This window comes from Rhinolophus sinicus, chromosome 14 (assembly GCF_057876585.1).
Source record: "Rhinolophus sinicus isolate RSI-liver-muscle chromosome 14, RSI-T2T, whole genome shotgun sequence".
NCBI classification, from domain to species: domain Eukaryota; kingdom Metazoa; phylum Chordata; class Mammalia; order Chiroptera; family Rhinolophidae; genus Rhinolophus; species Rhinolophus sinicus.
In genome coordinates this window covers 110110617-110130448 of record NC_142514.1, presented here as the reverse complement: position 1 = coordinate 110130448, position 19832 = coordinate 110110617, and the positions used below count along the sequence as shown (strand labels likewise).

At 34.6% G+C, this 19832-nt stretch overlaps 1 protein-coding gene across 2 annotated transcripts in view; it reads right to left on the bottom strand.

Moving 5' to 3' along the window:
• RDX (radixin) overlaps positions 1-19832 on the bottom strand; it is an 84749-nt gene that overhangs the window by 2489 nt on the left and 62428 nt on the right. For both annotated transcript variants that reach the window (XM_019715274.2, XM_019715276.2), the window contains 2 exons: positions 18359-18519; positions 638-734 (listed from right to left, as the gene is read on the bottom strand). In XM_019715274.2, coding sequence (XP_019570833.1) covers positions 668-734; positions 18359-18519 — 228 coding nt within the window. In that variant the 3' untranslated portion in view covers positions 638-667. The remainder of the gene's footprint in view (positions 1-637; positions 735-18358; positions 18520-19832) is intronic.

Below are 19832 nucleotides of genomic sequence, written 5' to 3'. Positions count from 1 at the left end.
GGGAATTAAGTTGATCAATGATTTTCAAATATTTCAAAACTGAGATCAAGGCATAGAAATGCATAAAATCAATGCGTTTTATTCAACATACATATTGAATAAAATAATTCCATTGCATTGGAATTCCTTTATTCAATATATATGTATGGCACTTCATTCTTAAGTATATCCGACTTTTTTTTTAAATAAGAAAAGAACCTCATGGCAGCACACAAGTGTCATACGTGTGAGCTTGCCCCATAATACTGTACACCCAGAGGGTTCTTTCACAAAGGTAAGAGAACAGCCTAGAGTAGCATGTCCAAACATTCACCAGGACTACAGGTAAAATCTCAGTTTAATAAACTCAGACCTCAAAATTATTAAACTGAAGGAAGATGATTTTGACTGGCAAAGAGCCAAAGAGATGTAAATAAATGAGAAGGAACCTGGAGGGGTGGAATTAGCTGCTGTAATGGTAGGGGTTACTCTGGGTCAGCTCCTTTGACTGAGAATCCTCTAGACTAGGTAAAGGCTCTGGGCTATGGGTAAAACACTTCAGGTTTTACGGGCTCCTGCCAGCATCTTGGCAGTGAGAGGCGTGGCAGGTCTCATGGGAAGGTGGGCTGGCCTGGCCACCGCTGCCAGGTGTACTTACCTCATGTGGTAGCAGCCTCCTTCCTAACTGTTACATTTGCTTTATGCTGTTTTGGCAAGAACGCATCTGGAACAATGCATACAGTTTGGGTCCCCACCTTTCAAAAGAGACATCGAGAGGTTAGAAAGCAGTTAGCAAAAGAACACAGACGGAAGCCAAATAGTACGGAATGCCAGGAGCACAGCCACCGGGGCTGTGTGGGATCTCTGAGTGACTACAGTGCCAAAATCATGTCCTTCTTAATCGTTAACTTTTTCTCAGTCCCCTTTGGAATCTCCATGATTCCAACATGGAAATAAGAATACCTTTAAATCTCCCTTTAAACAGATGTTAGAATTCTAATAGCTGCTGCAACCCAACGCAAACTGAATAGTTTCACAATAATGGATCTCAGAGCTGTACACATCAAAGCTTTGTATTAGAGCAATGCTTAAGATACATTTTACATTTTATTTGAGTTCTCTTTTAATTTAGGCACGGTTAAAATGTCTTTCAGGCACCAACCAGACTTAGGGACCCAAAATACTTTGTGGTGCCTACTTTGAGATCAACAGTTGGCAATCCTTGAATCAGCAAGTTCTCAATGTACTATAGCTGCAAACAAACAAACAAACAGTAAAAACCTCTCCTGCAGCCATGCTGGCTTTGCTGTGGTTAAAGAGAAATTTCAGCCCTACTCTCTCTGGTCTGTTTTCTTCAGCTGACTCATCTGCGTCTGTCAGATACAGTCCTTAGAGCTACCGAAAACAAAGTCACAATTCACTCTACAGAGAAACTGCTAAACCAGCCAAGCTTATCCATGTGTCAGTTCTCTGAGTGTAGAGAATATTGTGTACAGTATTTTTTATGCTCGTGGGTTAAGCAATTAGAAATGCAGTTACTGGCAATTTTTATCTAATAAATCGGTTATGTACAAAAAGGGCATCTGTTGTGCGCTGTTTCCCATGGAAACCATGTTATAGATGGTAGTTCAGTTTCCAGGCAGCTTACCCATAATGAAAAACTGAGTCTTTGCAGTAAAATATAGCAGAAATCCAAATTTGTCAAAGCTAGTAATAAAGGAACATAGAAACAATGAAGTTTATTAGAAGTTTTATAATTTTTCTTTAATGCTTGAGCTTAATGTTAAACTGGGCAGAATCAATTAGATGAGTAAGTAGTACTTGAAATTTAAAAATATTTTAAAGGGAATTTAAAGTATTTTCCAGGACCTGGAAAATTAGCAGAGCTGACACTTTATTGTATCAACTGTCACTTGAAAATGTATTGCTGTATATTTTTCCTTAGTCACCAGCACTATTCTCACCATGATTAACTGTAACTGAGGTAGATTTATACTCATAAAGGAACAAAAGGAGAAGGAGCATGGAAAAGAGAATGGTTTCCATGAGTACACTGAGAAAATATACAAAAGCAAGAAAAAGGAGGATGGGGGAGTAAAGTGGATAAATGTAAGGCACGAGAAAGAAAACAGAATTAATGAGCGGTTACAGTGATAACAGAGGAAATTACGTGCACACATTTACCTAAGAGAAAAAGAAAGAAATCAAGTCAGAAATTTCCAAAGTGTGCCACCAGGTGGCAACATGAGATTAAAATAACTTGGTTGAAAACAGCAACTCTGTGAGGGGGAATATATAAATAAATCAGAGGGGCTCGGGATTCATGGAGTGCCCAGCCATTGGTTAGGACATATATCACGTTGTCCCAGGAATGCAAACTTGGTTTAACATTAGAAAAACCTATCTAATTCAGTATGCTAACAAAGAAACAAAAAGCACACACACATATTATCTCAATATATACAGAAAATGCATTTGATAAATTTTAAACCTTTTTATTAAAAAAAAACAAAACTCTAGCAAAACAGACATATGTATATAAAAGGAAGTTTCATTAACCCAAAAAAGGACATGTACCAAAACCTTACAGCACACATGTGGTGGCAAATGTGAGAAATGTTAGAATTCCTTTTAAATCAGAAATAAGAGGCCACTTATGTTTAAAATTGTATTGGAAGTTTCAGTCAAGTCAGTAAGATAAGAAAAAGAAGTAAATCTTATTTGGATTGAGAAAGACTGAGAACTGTCATTATTTTCAGAAGATGACTATTCATGTAGGAAGCCCAAAAGACTTCAGAGATTTCAGAAACAATGAGTCAAGCAAGGTCAGCAAACAAAAATTAATTTCATTTCTATACACCAGCCGCAAAGTTTTAAAATGTAACTCTCAGAAGATAGTGAAAATAAGATGCTTAGTAATAAACCTAACAAAAGAAATATATTACCTTAACGCAAACATTTAAACAACTTTACTGGAAGGTATTAAGGTAGACATCAACAAATGGAGAGAGAAAACATATTCATGACCAGGAATACTTAATGTTATACAGATGTAACTTCTTCCCAAATTAATCTATTACTACATCTCCAACCAAAAGTGTTTTTTTTCCCCATGTAATTTAAGGGAAATCCTAAAATTTACATAGAAGAACAAAGGGCCAAAATCAGGAATTTATTATTAAAACATGGCGGGGAAACTTTTAAAGAAAACACCACCCAATATTAAGACTCATCATAAAGCTAAGGGTAGAGGAATTAAGACAGAATGGTTGACACAGAGACAAATTGACCAGTGGAACAGAACAGGGACTATACATGTGCACACTTGATATTGGTAAGAAGTGGCAATGCGATCAGTGGGGGAAGGATGAACTGTCAAACTATCAAGACAACTAGTCATCCAGATAGGAAAAAACAAAACAAAACAGCTATATTGTTTGCAAAAACTGGGATAATCCAAATGTCCATCACGAGGGGAATGGATGAACTGCAGTGCATTCATAAAATGAATATACTCACAGCTGTGAAAATGAATGAGGCACTGCTATATTCATCAACATGGTGTGGGTGTAATGAAACTATATAGAGTTCACATGCATGCAAAACCAGACTATATTGCTTGTGGATACAAACAGTAAAAGTCAAAGAAAAGGATGATGTGATAGAGGAGGAATACAAAAGCCAAAGTTACTGGGAGTGTACTATTTTCAAAACTGATACATGAGTATCTATTATATATATGTTTTAATATATACTCTATATAATAATATATATATTCCTTTATTTATATTTCAACGCACACATCTTTCCCTAATACTGTTGTAAAACAATCTCCAGTTTTTAAGCGTTTATAACAGAAATTGATGGAGGAAAACTACTATAATAAACAGGGAAATTATAAATTTGGTTCCAATTAGCACTGGTCTTTGAACCATTAGAATTTTGACTGTCTCCATGAAATCATCCAGGTAGAAAAGTCAATAGTTACTCTAAGGACACCAAGGAAAAGAAGCAACCTTGTTATTCCCGCAACGTTGGGCACCCTCATCTCTAATAGTGATTCTCCAGGTCTGGTCCCAGAACAGCATCAGCCTCACCTGCTGAAAATGCAAGTTCTTGGGCCCCACATAGATTTACTGAATCAGAAACTCAAGGAGAGGGCCCTGCAATCTGCATTTTAATGAACTGTCCAGGTGATTCTGATGCAGGATTTTGAGAAACACTGCTGGAAGTTTTTCAAATGCATAAGGAAACCTCTTCACTCAAACAAGACAAGATCTCCCCTATGATCCAATCAAAATTACAGACAGCTGAGAAAACCAGACCACTGGCCTTCGGAAGACCATGACTGTTTTTTAAATCCTTCAATTCAGAGATCAGCAAACTATGGCTTGTGGAACAAATCCAGCCTCCCCCCGGACCCCCCATTTTTGTGGAGACCATGATTTAAAAGTTTTTACATCAGAAGTCGAATATTTCATAACAGGTAGAAATGAAATAAAATTCAGATTTCAGTGTCCAAAAATAAAGTTTTATTGGAAGGCAGCCATGCTCATTTATTTACATATGCCTACAGCTGCTTTCGTACTAGTGTTGTGTAGTTGTGACAGACTATTTCTCCCACAAAGTCAAAAATATTTAATATCTGCACCTTTACAGAAAGTTTGCCAACTTCTGCTTTAATTTGATAATTAGAATGTAACAATCTAAAAGCAAAATATAGGCAATCATAGCGATATTCTCTTAAAAAGTTTTCATTTGAATCCTACAGGCAAAAATCTAGCAGTTTCACGAATCGTAAGGAAAGTTAAATCAGATCCTTTTTATCTACAAAGTAAATAGCCCACACAGAGGATCTGGAAAATGTTATTATGCTGCTTTCTCTCTTCAAATTAAGTGACAAAGAACTGATGGTAAATTTTAATGCAGTACCATATCACATTTAGTTCTGAAAACTAACTTAGCAATCTCCTCCCACCAACATTTATTCAGGTGGTTAGCTTAAGCTGTAGGCCTGTCTGGAACGCTGCACATGACCGTTATTTCTCAGGCCTCACACTGTGGCCACCTTCCTCCTTTCCCCAGGCTGGAACTCCTCAGGCCAGAGCCTCTTTCCTTTGACCTTCAACCTTGAATTTTTTCCAGATCAAGTTCAGTTCATATTACTGAAGACATGCTCACTGAGTTCCTGAAATATTTTATTCAACAACTATTGGGTAGCTGAAGAATCCTATTTTTATCCATATCCATCTTTACCTCTTGAATTTCATCTTCCTCCAAATTTCTAAGATCCGTTGAGCAGAGACCCTTCTTTTGATTTCGAGGGCTTTAACACAATAAAAAGAAAAGGATGCTTTCTCACCAGAGTATTTCCACTCATGTATTCCCACTTAAAATCTTTAAGCTGTATTCACTTTATCTTGAAAATGAGAGAACTAAGCTCTTGACAGTTTGGTGATACTAGCCCACACAAAATAGTTGAATTAAGTCTGGTCTTCAATTTGGTGGGCTTTGATCTCCCTATGTTCAACTTAATATTTAAAGCATTCTTGTTTGGCCTCTAAATTAATGGGCACATTCACTTTGAATTATGCAGACAAGCAAATCCTCCACAGGGCACTGTCATGTAAACATATCTCAATTGGAAAGGTAGTTTTGTAGTCAAGAGTGGATGCACCTCCAGTTCAAAGGAAACCAAAACCCAAATGTGGACTCTGCCCCTATGGTTGCTTTTGGCCACGTTACTGAATTGCAAAGTGCAAGAGCGCACCTGCCCTCAAGGAAACCTGCAGCACTTAGGACATCTTTGTGTGGATTAGGAAAAGGTACCCCTTTCTCCAGACAGGCAGCTCTGTGTAGCCCCAGGGTACACATTTGTGGAGTGGAGGACACACTAAATTTGTACTTCTGTCTTGAACTTTTGCCCCTACATTTTTGTGAGTGCTTGTGACCTGGCTCTGTTCCGACTTCATCTCACACACCATTCTCCTCTGGGTTCACTTAGCTCTGGATATACTGCCCTCCTTTCTGTTCCTTGAACAAAGTCAAGCCCTTTCTTGCCTAAGTTCTTTGCATATGCTGTTCCCTTTACCTGGAATTCTTTAAAGCAAAGACTATAAATTGGTGTTGAGTGAGCCACTTGTGGAAAGCAGATACATTGCTTGGCTTGCAGAACATTTTCTAAATTAAAAAAAACACAAAAAACTATAGTAGCTGTCATGTAAAAATTGGGAGATTTCACATAAAAATTACATTTCAACTTAAGTATCTAAAGCACTACTTTGGATGCTTTTTAAAAATCCGTTCTGGCTTATCTTGGAAAAGTACAAGCGTGGGCCTACTACCTCTGGGAAGTTGGTGGCTCCCTAGACAGGGTGAGATCCCACACAGCCCCACCCAGGTCCGGGGCACTTGCCTCCCTCTGGCGGCTGCATCCACTATCTTGATTTCAATACCAGGAGAAGGAGCTAGCCTTCTCTTCTTTCAGGTGGCTGCTTACTGTTTCCCCGAAAATAAAACCTACCCAGACAATCAGCTCTAACGCGCCTTTTGGAGCAAAAATTAATATAAGACCCGGTCTTATTTTATACAAGACTGGGTCTTATATAAGACCGGGTCTTAATTTTTGCTCTAAAGGACGCATTAGAGCTGATTGTCCGGCTAGGTCTTATTTTCGGGGAAACATGGTATATGCCACCTCTTCACAGACTGTTTCTGACTTTCCTGTCCTAAATTATCATCCCCATATTTTCCCCAACTCACTCCCTTGTTTCTTTCACAGTATCAAGTTGATATAAATTTGCTGCTTTTTATAGGCTAAAGATGGCTGAATTTTGGCAGTTTCACGATTCAGTCTAATACAATTCACAACTCTTGTTTTGCTTGTGTTTCATCTTTCTATAGAAACTAAGTCCTTCAGGATGAGTCCTATTCTCAGTGACAAGGACGCACACATCACCTGGCAGGCACTAAAATACTTGGATGAATAAATGAAGACACCTTCCACCAAGAAGAGTTCCTTAGCGGCTCCAGAACATAGAGAAAATCCATTTAACCTATCCTGTGGTCTCTAGAATTAGCCTAAGTTATAAGTGGACTTTCCTAACCCTCAGTCCAAGGCCCTCAGGCTTGGATCTGATTCGCTAAAAAAAAAATGGACTAATCATTTATTAGCTGAGGAGAGGAAGACTGAGGCAGGACGAAGTTATGGGGCTGGGATCCTGAGTTGGGTTTGACATAGTAAGTTCGAGGTGCTTATTAGATATCAAAGTGGAAATTTCAGGTAGGTAGTGGATATATAAGTTCAAACTTCAGAGGAGAGGTTTGGCTGGAGACTTGCAAGTTTTCAGCATACTGATGGAACACTGGATAAAGTCACTAAGAGAGCCAAGTGTAGACAGAAGGCCTGGGCCTTGGGACACTGCAATATTAAGAGGTTGACAAGAGAACCTCACTTATCCATAACACAAACATAAATTATTTGTCTACTGGGAGTAAACTGTAAACCATTCACTGCTCAGGACAGACCATGTCTCTTTTTATCTCCACATACTTAGCACAGGGGCTGGCACACATGCTAATAAACATATGCTGAGCAAGACCTTCTAAGAGAATAAGTAAAATCTTTAAAAGGCAAACAAAAGACATTAAAAATGAAATCCAAAGGACTTGGGTACAAATACTAATACCCACAATACTGACAGATGACCAAAAATCATTATGAAAACAAAATGACAGAAATTACTGCTTATTAACACCTTTCATATGCCAGGCTGTAAACAAAGTATCCCATGCACGTTAGTGCAGTCAATGCTCACAGGATCAATAGTGTTACTCCCATTTAGCCGATAAGGAAACAGGTTCCAAATGACTGAGTGGCTTCCCCAGCTAGTAAGTGGCTGGGCCATTCTAATCCAAATCTAGTCCTCCAAAACCCATGCAATTATCTGTACATTGTGCTGCCTCACATCTATCCCAAACACTCTCTGAATACCAGACTATGTATTTAATTCGCCCTGCACTGATAAAACCTGGATCTAGCATTTTCTGTAAAAAAAACCCTAAACATTTGCTGAAGCAGTAGGAGAATCTGGGAAAGGATCCCTGTAGACTGAAGAGAACCATGAGACACAGAATCTGTAATTTGACTACTGAAATACCCAGAAACACTATGCAGAAACAGATGGCAGGCATCAGCAGCACTCACTGGACAGCTGAAAGAGCACATATTACTATTTCAAAAAATTTTTAAACACATACATCACTTATGTAAAAAATAATTTCCTATATTTTAGGAATGCCTAAGATATATTAGGTTGGTGCAAAAGTAATTGCGGTTTTTGCAATTATTTTTAACCTTTTAAATCGCAATTACTTTTGCACCAATCTAACAGATAATCTTATGTAAAGTTAACCCATCCACTGGACTATAACACAATTTCTTAAAGAGGATAAAACACAGCAGTGTTTGTACAAGAATACATCACAGTACTGTTTATGATAGCAAAGGATTGGTAAAGACGTTCATCAGAAATTAAGTATTCATGTATTTTTATACTGTGGTATTTTTGTACTGATATATAATGATTTCAAAACACATACCGTTCAGTGAAAGAAGTGCAAAACCGTGTTTACAGAATGCTATTAACTTATGTAAACAACAAAAAGTACATAGTATATATATGCATGCTTATATAGGTAATCTCCAGAAGGAGGCACAAGTTGAAAACAATAGTTACCTCTGGGGAGAGCTACGGACTAGAGGACAGAGAAAAAAGGCTTTTTTTTTTTTTCATTCAGTGTTATACTAGTCAATTGATTGAATTTTTTCATGTTTATATAAGAATTTTAATAATTTAACCAAGTTTTTAAAAATAAGGCTTTGGCCATAAAGTAGCTAAGTATAACCTAAAGCACCTTTAGTATTTGGTAACTTCAACACGATACCAGAAGCCAATGAAAAATATACTTTCCTAAAAATATTTGTAATTTAATACCTACTTTTCTAAGTTTTTTAAAGAAAAAACAATTTTTTTTGAGCGCAGCTGGAAAAATTTTTTTAATAAAAAGGAGGTAATTTGGCAATTATTTTAATGCTTAGAAACAATCTCCAAAGAAAAAAAATAACTCCCCCCAAATCTTAAATATCCCAGTTTTCTGATGCTTTGCTATGATACAAGCTATTGCTATTATAAACTTAAAAAAATTAACAATTAACAATTGTTTGAGAAGAAAATTCTACCCACACTGTTTGAGGCAAGGGATATCCTGATGTTTACTTGAAGTAGAAAAATCATTTGTAATCAAATGGTTAGCTTAATAGTGAGTTAAATACAGTAGTTAATAAAAAAGGACATAAGAAAACTTTAATATTAAATTATGTTTCAATATTGGCTATTATACTATAAACCATTATTAATAAGGTTTCTTATATTCAATAGACTCTATTATATAAAGAAACCAGATACATTTATACTTGATATTAAAGAATATCAATTCCTTAGTGGCAGAGGACTTAGTTAACAAATCTAAATTACTAGCTAGCCTATCTAGTGATTAATTTATACCTTTTGATGCTAGTTAGCACCTACTAAACGACTTCTCATTTCCCTAACTCCTGCACATTTTATATCAATTTTTCTTGTTATTTACTACTTTATATTCTAGATCTTAGTTTGGGTCCATGTTTCAACTCCCTGACTTAACTACAATTTCCATGCCATAGTCATAGGATCTCATCCGTTTCTCATAACTCTAACGGTGTTTTGCATCCATAGCCATTGCTCTGTAGATCACTGGAAGAATGAATGGCTGTATGAATGTATATGTACGTATGTATTAGTCTTATTACTTTATGGGAAAAAATCCATGCCTCCTTGTCTCCCATTCAGCATTGCTTTCATAACATTATGAAACTGAAAACCTTTTAAATTTCTAATGTCTAAGAACTAAAGCATAACAGATCGAAAATAGGAGGTGGTAGAGAACATTTTCTTACCTGTAGACATCACATTAGTTATCTAGAAGACACACTTGCTTCTAGTCTTCCTAATGCTTGAGAACATTCCAAAAATATTAATTTCAATAATGTCCTCTTAAGATGCAAAACTACTTTTCCAATGAATACACTGTCTATACATTTTGATGCAAAGCCTTTGATACAGTCTATGTCCCTCCAACTCATTGTAAATATCCCTAAAATATCAGCTTATACCAGAATGTAATGTGGCCCAGTACATGAAACTATAATATAAACTATATAGATGATTAGGTTCTGGGTTCTAATTCTATGTTTTATACTGCTTGGTACTCTAGTTTTTACAAAATAGAGGTATTCTCAGGATATTTTAAGAATGCATATAAACTAACAATGACTTTATTTTATTTTGTACCTATCAAAAATATTTTTTCATACTTATGATCAACTTTTAAAAGACGGTTGTATTTCTAGGAGAAAAAAATGATAATCAATGTAAAGGTTCTAAGAAACTAAAATGAGCTACTATTAAGGACTATCTACATATTAGCAGTTGTTATATTTTACAAAATTAGTAGGAAGGAAAATCACCCACTTGTAACTTTGATTACCAAAAGATTGTATTTACCTATATTCAAAAACTTTCATGGCCTAAAACTTTCATGGCAAAAACTGAGAAAAATACGGTTTAAGGGATTGTAAAGAGGAAATAAACAAAAGAGGGGAAAAACCCTAACATATCATTTGGGCATAAGTATGGTTCGTCATACCTCTAGCGAAAGCTAAGTAGATGAAGCAGAATCAAATATGATCAACTTTTAAAATCTATAGGTTTTCCAAAGTAACTTATTCAAGGCTGTCACAGCCACTGAATAATTGTGTGTGTATTTTGAGATAATCTTCACTGAGTTGTGTTTTGGTGAATATAATCCCTTCATAATGATCTTTGAAGAACTATTTTTCTAACTCCTTAAAAACCTGTTTTCAAAACACCCTTCATGTTTCTTCTAGTCACAACAATGTTAGGATCATCTGGGAGCAAAAGGATATTAATAGAACTGCTGTTAGCACACTCTGCAGTGATAGTTTTTAAACTATAAACAAGTATTAATAATTCAAAGTACATGGACATTAACTCTTGGTCAGGCATTACCTTTTGGGGAAGATAATACATCTGGAATCTAAGTCTAAATCTGATTCCAGAGAAATGCTCTGAGACAGACAACCTAATACAGAATTATGAAACTGCTTATAAAAACAAGAGTATAAGAGAATGTAAGATCTGGAATTAGACCTCAGTATCCAATGCATATTTTCTTAGATGTCTTTAATTTCTAGTTCTTTTTGTGTCACTGAAGAACCCATCCAGCAAAGGTCAGATAAAATATAAAACAGGCCTTAACTCACAAAACAGGTCATTTGGAAAATAAGCAGAAGAAAAAAACATTACTACACATAGCAAACATGAGAGCAAATCACATCTAGATATTTCCTTTAAATTCTCAGAACGTAGTTAATGCAATTTTCCCAGGACCACAGCCTTTCTTCAAGCTAATTACAGAATACGTAGTTCTTCTAAGTTCTCTTTATCCTCTGCACTTTCTAGTATACCTTAAATAGCAGCATGAATTTTCCTTTAAAGCTTATTGTTCCCTTCTGTAACTGCACTCCCAAAGGCATCAGATGTCTTCTCAAACTAAACCACCTCAGTACAGGATTTAAAGGTCCATAAATTTCTGATCCAACCTACTTTAGTTTTACCAGCCTAGAGTCAGTGAACAGTGAATCACATTTTCTATTCCAGTCAAGGCAGTCTACTTTTCATCTCTTGACTCTAACCACTGTACACAATACCCCTCCTGGTCTGCCTCTTTTTAGTAATACCTTCTTCATCAAAAATTATTTTTTCTCTTTAAAACACATGAAGGCTAAAAGCACAGGCAATAAAAGAAAAAAATAGATGAATTGGACTTCATCAAAAATAAACATTTTTGTACATCAAAAACATGAGTGAAAAGGCATTCAACAGAATGGGAGAATATGTGCAACTCATACATCTGATAAAGAATTATTTGCAATTCATACTATTTGATATGGAATATTCAGAAAATATGAAGAACTACAACTCAATAACAAAAAACAAACTCAATTAAAAAATGGACAAAACGTGAATAAAAACTTTGGCAAAGGAGATATACATATGGTCAATAAGCACAAGAAAGATGTTCAACATCACAGAGAAATGTATCATAGGGAAATGCAAATCAAAACCACAATGACATATCACTTCATCCATTAGGATTGCTATTATCAAAAACAAACAAACAAAAAAACAATTGTTGGTGAGGATGTGGAGAAACCGGAACCCTTATGCACTGGTGGTGGGAAATGTAAAAATGGTACAGCTGCTATGAAAGACAGTATGGCAGTTCCTCAAAAACTTAAAAGATAGAATGACTACATGATTCAGCAATTTCATCTGTGGGTATGTACCCAAAAGAACTGCAAGCAGGGACTTGAACAGGTATTTGTACACCAATGTACATAGGAGCATTGTTCACAATTGTCAAAATGTGGAAACAATCCAAATATCCATTGACTGATGAAAGGATAAACTGTAGTACATATATACAATAATTATTCAGCTTTAAAAAATAAAATTCTGATACATGCTATAACATGGATGAACCTTGGAAACATTATGCTAAGTGAAATATGTTAGACACAAAAGGACAAATGAGTCCACTTATGTGAGATACCTAGAACAGTCAAATTCAAAGAGACAGAAGTAAGACAGTGGTTAGCAGAGACTAAGAGGGAGGAATGGGGAGTTAGGTAGTAGTTGATGTGTACAGAGATTCTGTTTAAGATGATGAAAAAGTTCTAGAGATGGATAATGACGACGGTTGCACATGTGTTAATGAATGTATTAATATTAGTGAACTGTACACTTGAAAATGGTTAAAATGGTAAATTTTATGTATATTTTAACACAATAAAAAAAAAAAGAAGATTCAACCGAAAACAGCTAATGCCATTTAATTTCTCAACATTTAATACAGATTATTATGATACTAATTATACTTGAATGGTTTATCAGTTGGGTATAAAATACTCTTTCTATATAAAGTTAGAATTTTTTAAATTTGGCACTTTTTTTAGGATATCTTTAAATACTGACCAGAGTTTAAAATCTGACTTATGAAATGAAAATTAAGTAATTTATCAGACAACAGCATACTTGAGAAACTATACTGTGCATTCTTATTCTCTCCATCACTAACTCTGCTCTGTTGATCTTCTTTATGTTGCAGTAGTTTCTTTCATCACGCAAGTGTATATTTTATCCAAAATAGCTAAAATTTTAAAGTGCATTAAGTATTTAAATGGAATGATGGCATATAGAATTCAAATGCTAGACTTGAATCACAGACTTTTCAGTATAAACAACAGGAACAGGAGGATGGAGGTACTGCCTTATGAGTCTAAGACACATGCCATTTCTAGGTCTAACACAGAAGATAAAACATCATAATTTAACTTGTAAAAAACTAAAAGGGGTATTATGGCATATATTATAACAGCGCAAGAATTTCATATAATAAATCCATGTTTTATCAAAAGGAACTCTTCCAAGGATAGTCACATAAATCTCAGACATTCTGATCCCTATAGTATTGCCACTAGGAAGATGGACATTAGGCTATATAAACTTAATAAACTAAAACCAGTACCACTATTTTTAGGAGCAAACTAAATGACATGCATAAATATCAAAGAATATTTAACTTTTGAAATCATTCAATGTGAACAATTAGAACAGAATAATAAAAATAATAAATTACATGGATGGAAGCAACTGACTAGATACAAGTATGGAGGAACCTGGGCATACAAATAACACGAATCAACAAAATGGTACTTCCATTTCAAAAGAAATCTGGTATTGTAACAGATACCTGTTTCCCTGAAAATAAGATCTAGCTAGACAATCAGCTCTAATGCATCTTTTGGAGCAAAAATTAATATAAGACCTAGTATTATATTATATATTATACCCAGTATTATATTATATTATATTATATTATATTATATTATATTATATTATATATTATTATATAAGACTGGGTCTTATATTAATTTTTGCTCCAAAAGACGCATTACAGCTGATAGGCTGGCTAGGTCTTATTTTCAGGGAAACATGGCAAATGCAAATGATCTAAGAGCTAAGATAAATTAAGATTTGAAGTTCCACATGTTAAGATAGGCCATAACAAAGGGTCACAGTCATTCTGATCCTGCTTCTATATCCCAGAACATAGCTGGTATTTAATAAAAATGTACTGGCTATCTGAAGATCATTAAATAAGAACCTGGAACCATTTAGTAGCTAGGGAAGTCCAGAGCCAAACATAAAACTGAGTTTAAAAGATGTGCAATAGGGTAATTATCTCAGTCATGATCTATAACCTTAAAATTCTGTGGAAAAGATGGCTACTCAACTCCTAAGTGTGTATGTAACCTGAAATCAGAAAACTCTTTACCATAGAGTTTAAGGGAGCTGTCAAAACATAGAGGCAACAAAGCCAAGAGTTACCATCTTTCCAGAGGTAAAATGGCAGCTCTTCAAAATCGTGAAAGATAGGCATATTAAGAAGTAGGTCTACCAGGAAAAAAATGGGAGTTAAGGTTTAATTGGAAAAGTCAAGGATGGAAAGGTGATAAATAAGCTTTGACATATGACACACTATTGTTAGCCAGGTTTTCCTGGTTACCAGTGTAGAATTGTGAGGAGTCCGATTGCCTTGACATTTTACGAAACTATCAAAACATCTGCAGAATTCACTGAGCTTTTGAAATGTCCTAGAATACTGTCATTCTACATGATAAACCACATCAGAATATTTGATATATAAATCTTCTAGTTAAAAAGTACAGAATAAGAAAATACTAAAGTTCTGTTCACTTAGAACAAACTCAAGAGAGCAACTTGTCTACCAGTATAACTCCGTATTTACATGTTTTCCCTTATTCTTATTTAGGATATCTAAGCTTTGGTTTACTAATCAATTCAGCAAATTTAATTCCTTATACTTCAGTTTTAAGCTTTAGATTTAAAAAAATGAATTGTTTTATCATGCGTACATAGAATGGGATGCTCTGGGATCTAAAAAGTTTTTATCTTCACTTCTAAAAACATCACAATCAACAAGGTAATCAAAACTGAGACAGTAAGTGGTAGGCATTTATTTTTAATCAGAATACTAACACTGAAACTCCTTTCTAATGATAATCAGGAGTGAGAGTTCCAATACAGTCTAAGAGAACTTTTTAAGTAATTCTAGTTCTTTCAGAAAAACTCTGATTAGATATAAAGCAAAATCTTCTGAAATTCCCTTTTCTTTTCTGACTCGATCAGGATAAAGAAATCACTACCCGCCTTTGACAATGGAAATGATAAAGTGAGTTAAATATTGCTATAAACTGAGAAGATAACTGGCTTTTCCCATTCTTAGATTTATCGCTTGTTTATTTAAGAAGAAAAATCTTAATGTTAAAAATTAGTAGGAAGCTTTTAAAAAGACAATTTACTTCTAGATTTATGGTAACTGCTCTGTAACATTGCTTTAAGAATATGTACTTAACTAAATGCATTTAGTATACTGTTCTTTAAAAAACATTAGCCTTTTAATAGTGAGATTAATCAATGACAATGAAAGTAGCTTCCTTAGGAAAAAGAAACTAAACAATATACAATAAAGGCAATGGCTGAAAATCCTAAATGATTTCTATTATCAAGAGAGTTGATTTAATTTAATGATTGAACTTTTCCACAGAATTAACAACCACCATTACTTCCATTCAAAAGAGGTATAATTTGGGGGAAAGAGTAAGTCTGTGAGGATTTTGAAATTTTTCCTAACCACTTATCATTTTTAAGATGTGATGATTCATGGGTCTAATAGCGATTGTAATTTTCAGGAAATGTACCAAAAAATCCATGTTAAATAACAACAGTGGACCTTAAAGGCATGAGCTTTTGTCACTTTATTGTTAACCAATGAATGAATGTTATCCAAAATTATAGATGTAATTGTAACTTAATTGTACAACACAAAATTATACTAATGGTAAAAAGCCTGGTGGAATTTACCAAATACTCATTAATATACTTTTACATTGCTATATGAACATGTGCTCTCAACTGCTAATAATAAAAGTTATAATTGGTTTAATCACTATGAAAACCCATATTGCAAATAGTTGTTCCTGTTTAGAAAAATTCACACAGCTTTAAAAATGGATTAAATCCATTTTAATCCTAATCTACAAACTGATTATAAACAGCAAATATAACTGGTAATTTTTCAACACTGATATCAAACTGATGTAGCAATGGTAGTGCACACAATTCAAAATGATGAAAATTAATAAAAATCCAATGGTAGTCCAAGTTTTCACCTGTTGTGGTAATTGCTTTAATGTTTTGGAAAAGTGAACACATGCTTTAAACCATGCATAGTAGGGTTCACCATCTATTCCTGTAATGTGCTGCAAACAGAAACCTTGTCTTGCACAGGGATTTGAAGGATGTGCACAACCACTGTACAACAGTCGCTTCAAGGCTAACCAGTTATCTCTTGTCCTACAAAGTCCAACAAATATATATTAAATGCCACCTTTCCTTTTCATAATGTCTGCCCAGATTAATCCTTTTAAAGTCAGCAAAATCAAAAAAGCACAAGGGATATTTTCAGACACAACTTGAACCTACTGTGTATGAAAAATGTCCTAACAAAATGGCAATTTTAATAGATAAATGTAAATTTGAATGCATAATACCAAATGGAAAGTAGCTGAACCACACAGAGAAAACAAGGCTTTCCTTATCTCCAAATCCAGATGTTTTACAATAAAGAAAATGTTAGAACATGTGACTATTAGAACATCTTTCACACTGGAAAGATTTCTTCATAAGATATAATTCAACTTAATATAATCTAAAAATCATAATTTCTAAAATAGGATTAACAAACCAAATTTAAGTACTCTTATAGAGACTGAAAAAAAAATAAGCACAATGATTTAGGAACCAAATATGCTAACATGATTATGTAACAATTATATCAAGAAATGAAGGTATAGACACTCTTCATATACTACAAGGGCAATATCTCTCTTTTACACACACACACACACACACACACACACACACGCCCCTTCCTTAGACATTCAACACCCCTCCAGAAAGATAGTATACCAGTGAGAGCTTACAATTTTAATACAAATAAGAGTCCCACAATTCAACTCAACAAAAAGGCAGTTAAAAATTTAGCACTCTAAGATATTCTGAAAGAAAAGGAAATCTCAAAAATATCCCTTCATGACTGAAAGCATCACTATGTATTATAAAACATATAGCTTACACACTCCATTGTGTTTGAACAACCAGTCATCGCAGGTGTAGTAGTGAGGTAGTATTACTGTCCCCTCATGGGACTGATGTTTTCATATGCCACCCTTCCAGGAAGGTCCAGGGTTTTTCTTAATGGTTATAATCAATTACCAACAAATGTGTATTTCCTTTTATTAAATGTCTGTTTGTCTAAATTAATCTATGAAAGAGGAAAACCTTTTAAATCTTTCAGAGAAAACTGTTATCTGCAGGTAGTGTTTCATCAGTAAAGTCTCCTAGGAGCTACTACCTGCTGTGTAAAGGAAAACAGAAGATGAAACACCAATCAATTCAACTGTCAAAGATGACTATAATCAAGTAAACAAATACCAAACATACAATAATGTAATAAAATTTATACTTTTCATGATTCACAGCTATCTTCTTCTACATAATAATCAAAGACTGCCCACCTGTGTGACCTGCCCTCACCTTGAACACTGCCAATGATCTGTTTGGTGGTTGAATTATGGCTTATGGGCATGGCAAGATATGGGAAGGGCACACTGAGAAAATATAATGAGAGAGAATGTGGAAATACATGCAGGTATAATAGGGAAGGGGCAAGGGAAAACAACCTAAACACTCATCAAGTCACCATCATCCTTTAAAATGTACAAAGTGCTTAAATCACACATACACATTTGTCAGACATGATCATTAGTATTAATCTTCAACAGAAAAAAAAAATGGAAAATGCAAAATGTGAAAGGAGGTGATGGAACACTGTTCTCCGTTCCCTGGCCCAAAAGAAAACCAGCATGATATCACACTGCCTTTATGTTGAAGAGCTCCCCTTAATAAATATGTCTTTCAGCCACGACAGTCAAACTGGTATAAGTGCTTTGGCAAGGTGGGATGCATTCCATCACATCTGCAAAGGCCTGCTTTTCTCTGTTGGTGGTTCAGCTTATGAAGAACATGTATGCAAAAATAACAGTTCTCACATTGCTTCAAACTCATCAATACGTTGCTTTGTGTTGCCTTGTCGAATCTGTCGCAGAGTCTTGTATTTATCACGGCCTGCTTTAACATTCTCAGCATGAAGAACATCATTTTGTGTTTTCTTGCTTTCATCTCTGGCCTGGGCTAATTCCGAACTTAATGCCTATGTTTGAAAAATAAAAAAGTACGACAATTATTTTTTCTTACAAAAATACACATAAAAGAAATCTGCTTTTTGGTACATTAAAGAAAAAGATTTCAAAATGGAATTTTTAAAGTGTGTAAGTTTGTTTTACTTTTAGTTAATGGTGGGGATAGATAGGGATTAGGGAGGAATACCCATGGCTTTTCATCTCTACACCCACCAACAATAGTGATTTAGTGTATTATTCTAAATTTCCTTAACTTTCTCACAATACTTGACATGACTTAACAAAAGAGTCAATGTAGCTGTTACAGAATAATGTTAATGTAAGATCTAAAATATACACCATGAGAGAAGCTTTCTCCAAAAGTCTTACTGTATTTATTACAACTATCACCTCATTTTCTTGTCTTTATTAATATCTAAAGATTTCACCAATTAAAAAATTAGGGAACTTATCTGGAAAAGTCTAAGAATATTAATTTCTCATTTTGATATAATTATGTAAGTAGATCAATAAATAATTCAGATTATGTAATGTGATACAGGTAGCCTGTTAAATTATCATTGCTTTTTAACGTACACTTTACTGTTTAAAAACTAAATTCATTTGTTTTTTTTAAACACAGCATTAAAATATTTTCGCTTTGTATTAGTTTCAGGTGTGCAAACCAACATAGTGATTAGATATTTATAAACCTCACGTGATAACCCCAATAAGTCTATTACCCATCTGATGCTGTACATAGTTATTACAACATTATTGACCATATTCCCTATGCTGTACTATATATTCCTGTGGCTATTTTTTTTTAAATTATACTTGACATTCAATATTATATTAGTTTCAGGTGTATAAAGTAGTGGTTAGAAGTTTATATAATTTATGAAGTGATAACCCCGGTAAGTCTAGTACCTATTTGACACCATACATAGCTTTTACAAGATTATTGACTATATTCCCCATATTGTACTTTACATCCCTGTGTCTATTTCGTAACTACCAATGTATACCTCTTAATTCCTTCTTTTCCATCACCCATCACCCAATCCCACTCCCATCTCCCAACCATCAAAACGTTTTCTGTATTTATGAGTTTATTTTGTTCTTTAGATTCCACATATAAGTGAGATGATATGGTTATTTGTCTTTATCAGTCCGACTTATTTCACTTAGCATACCCTGTAGGTCCACCATGTTGTCGCAAATGGTAAGATTTCATTCTTTTTTATGGCACAGTAATATTCCATGGTATATATGTATCACAATTTCTTTATCCAATTGTCTATTGATGGGCACTTAGGTTGCTTCCATATCTAGGCTATTGTAA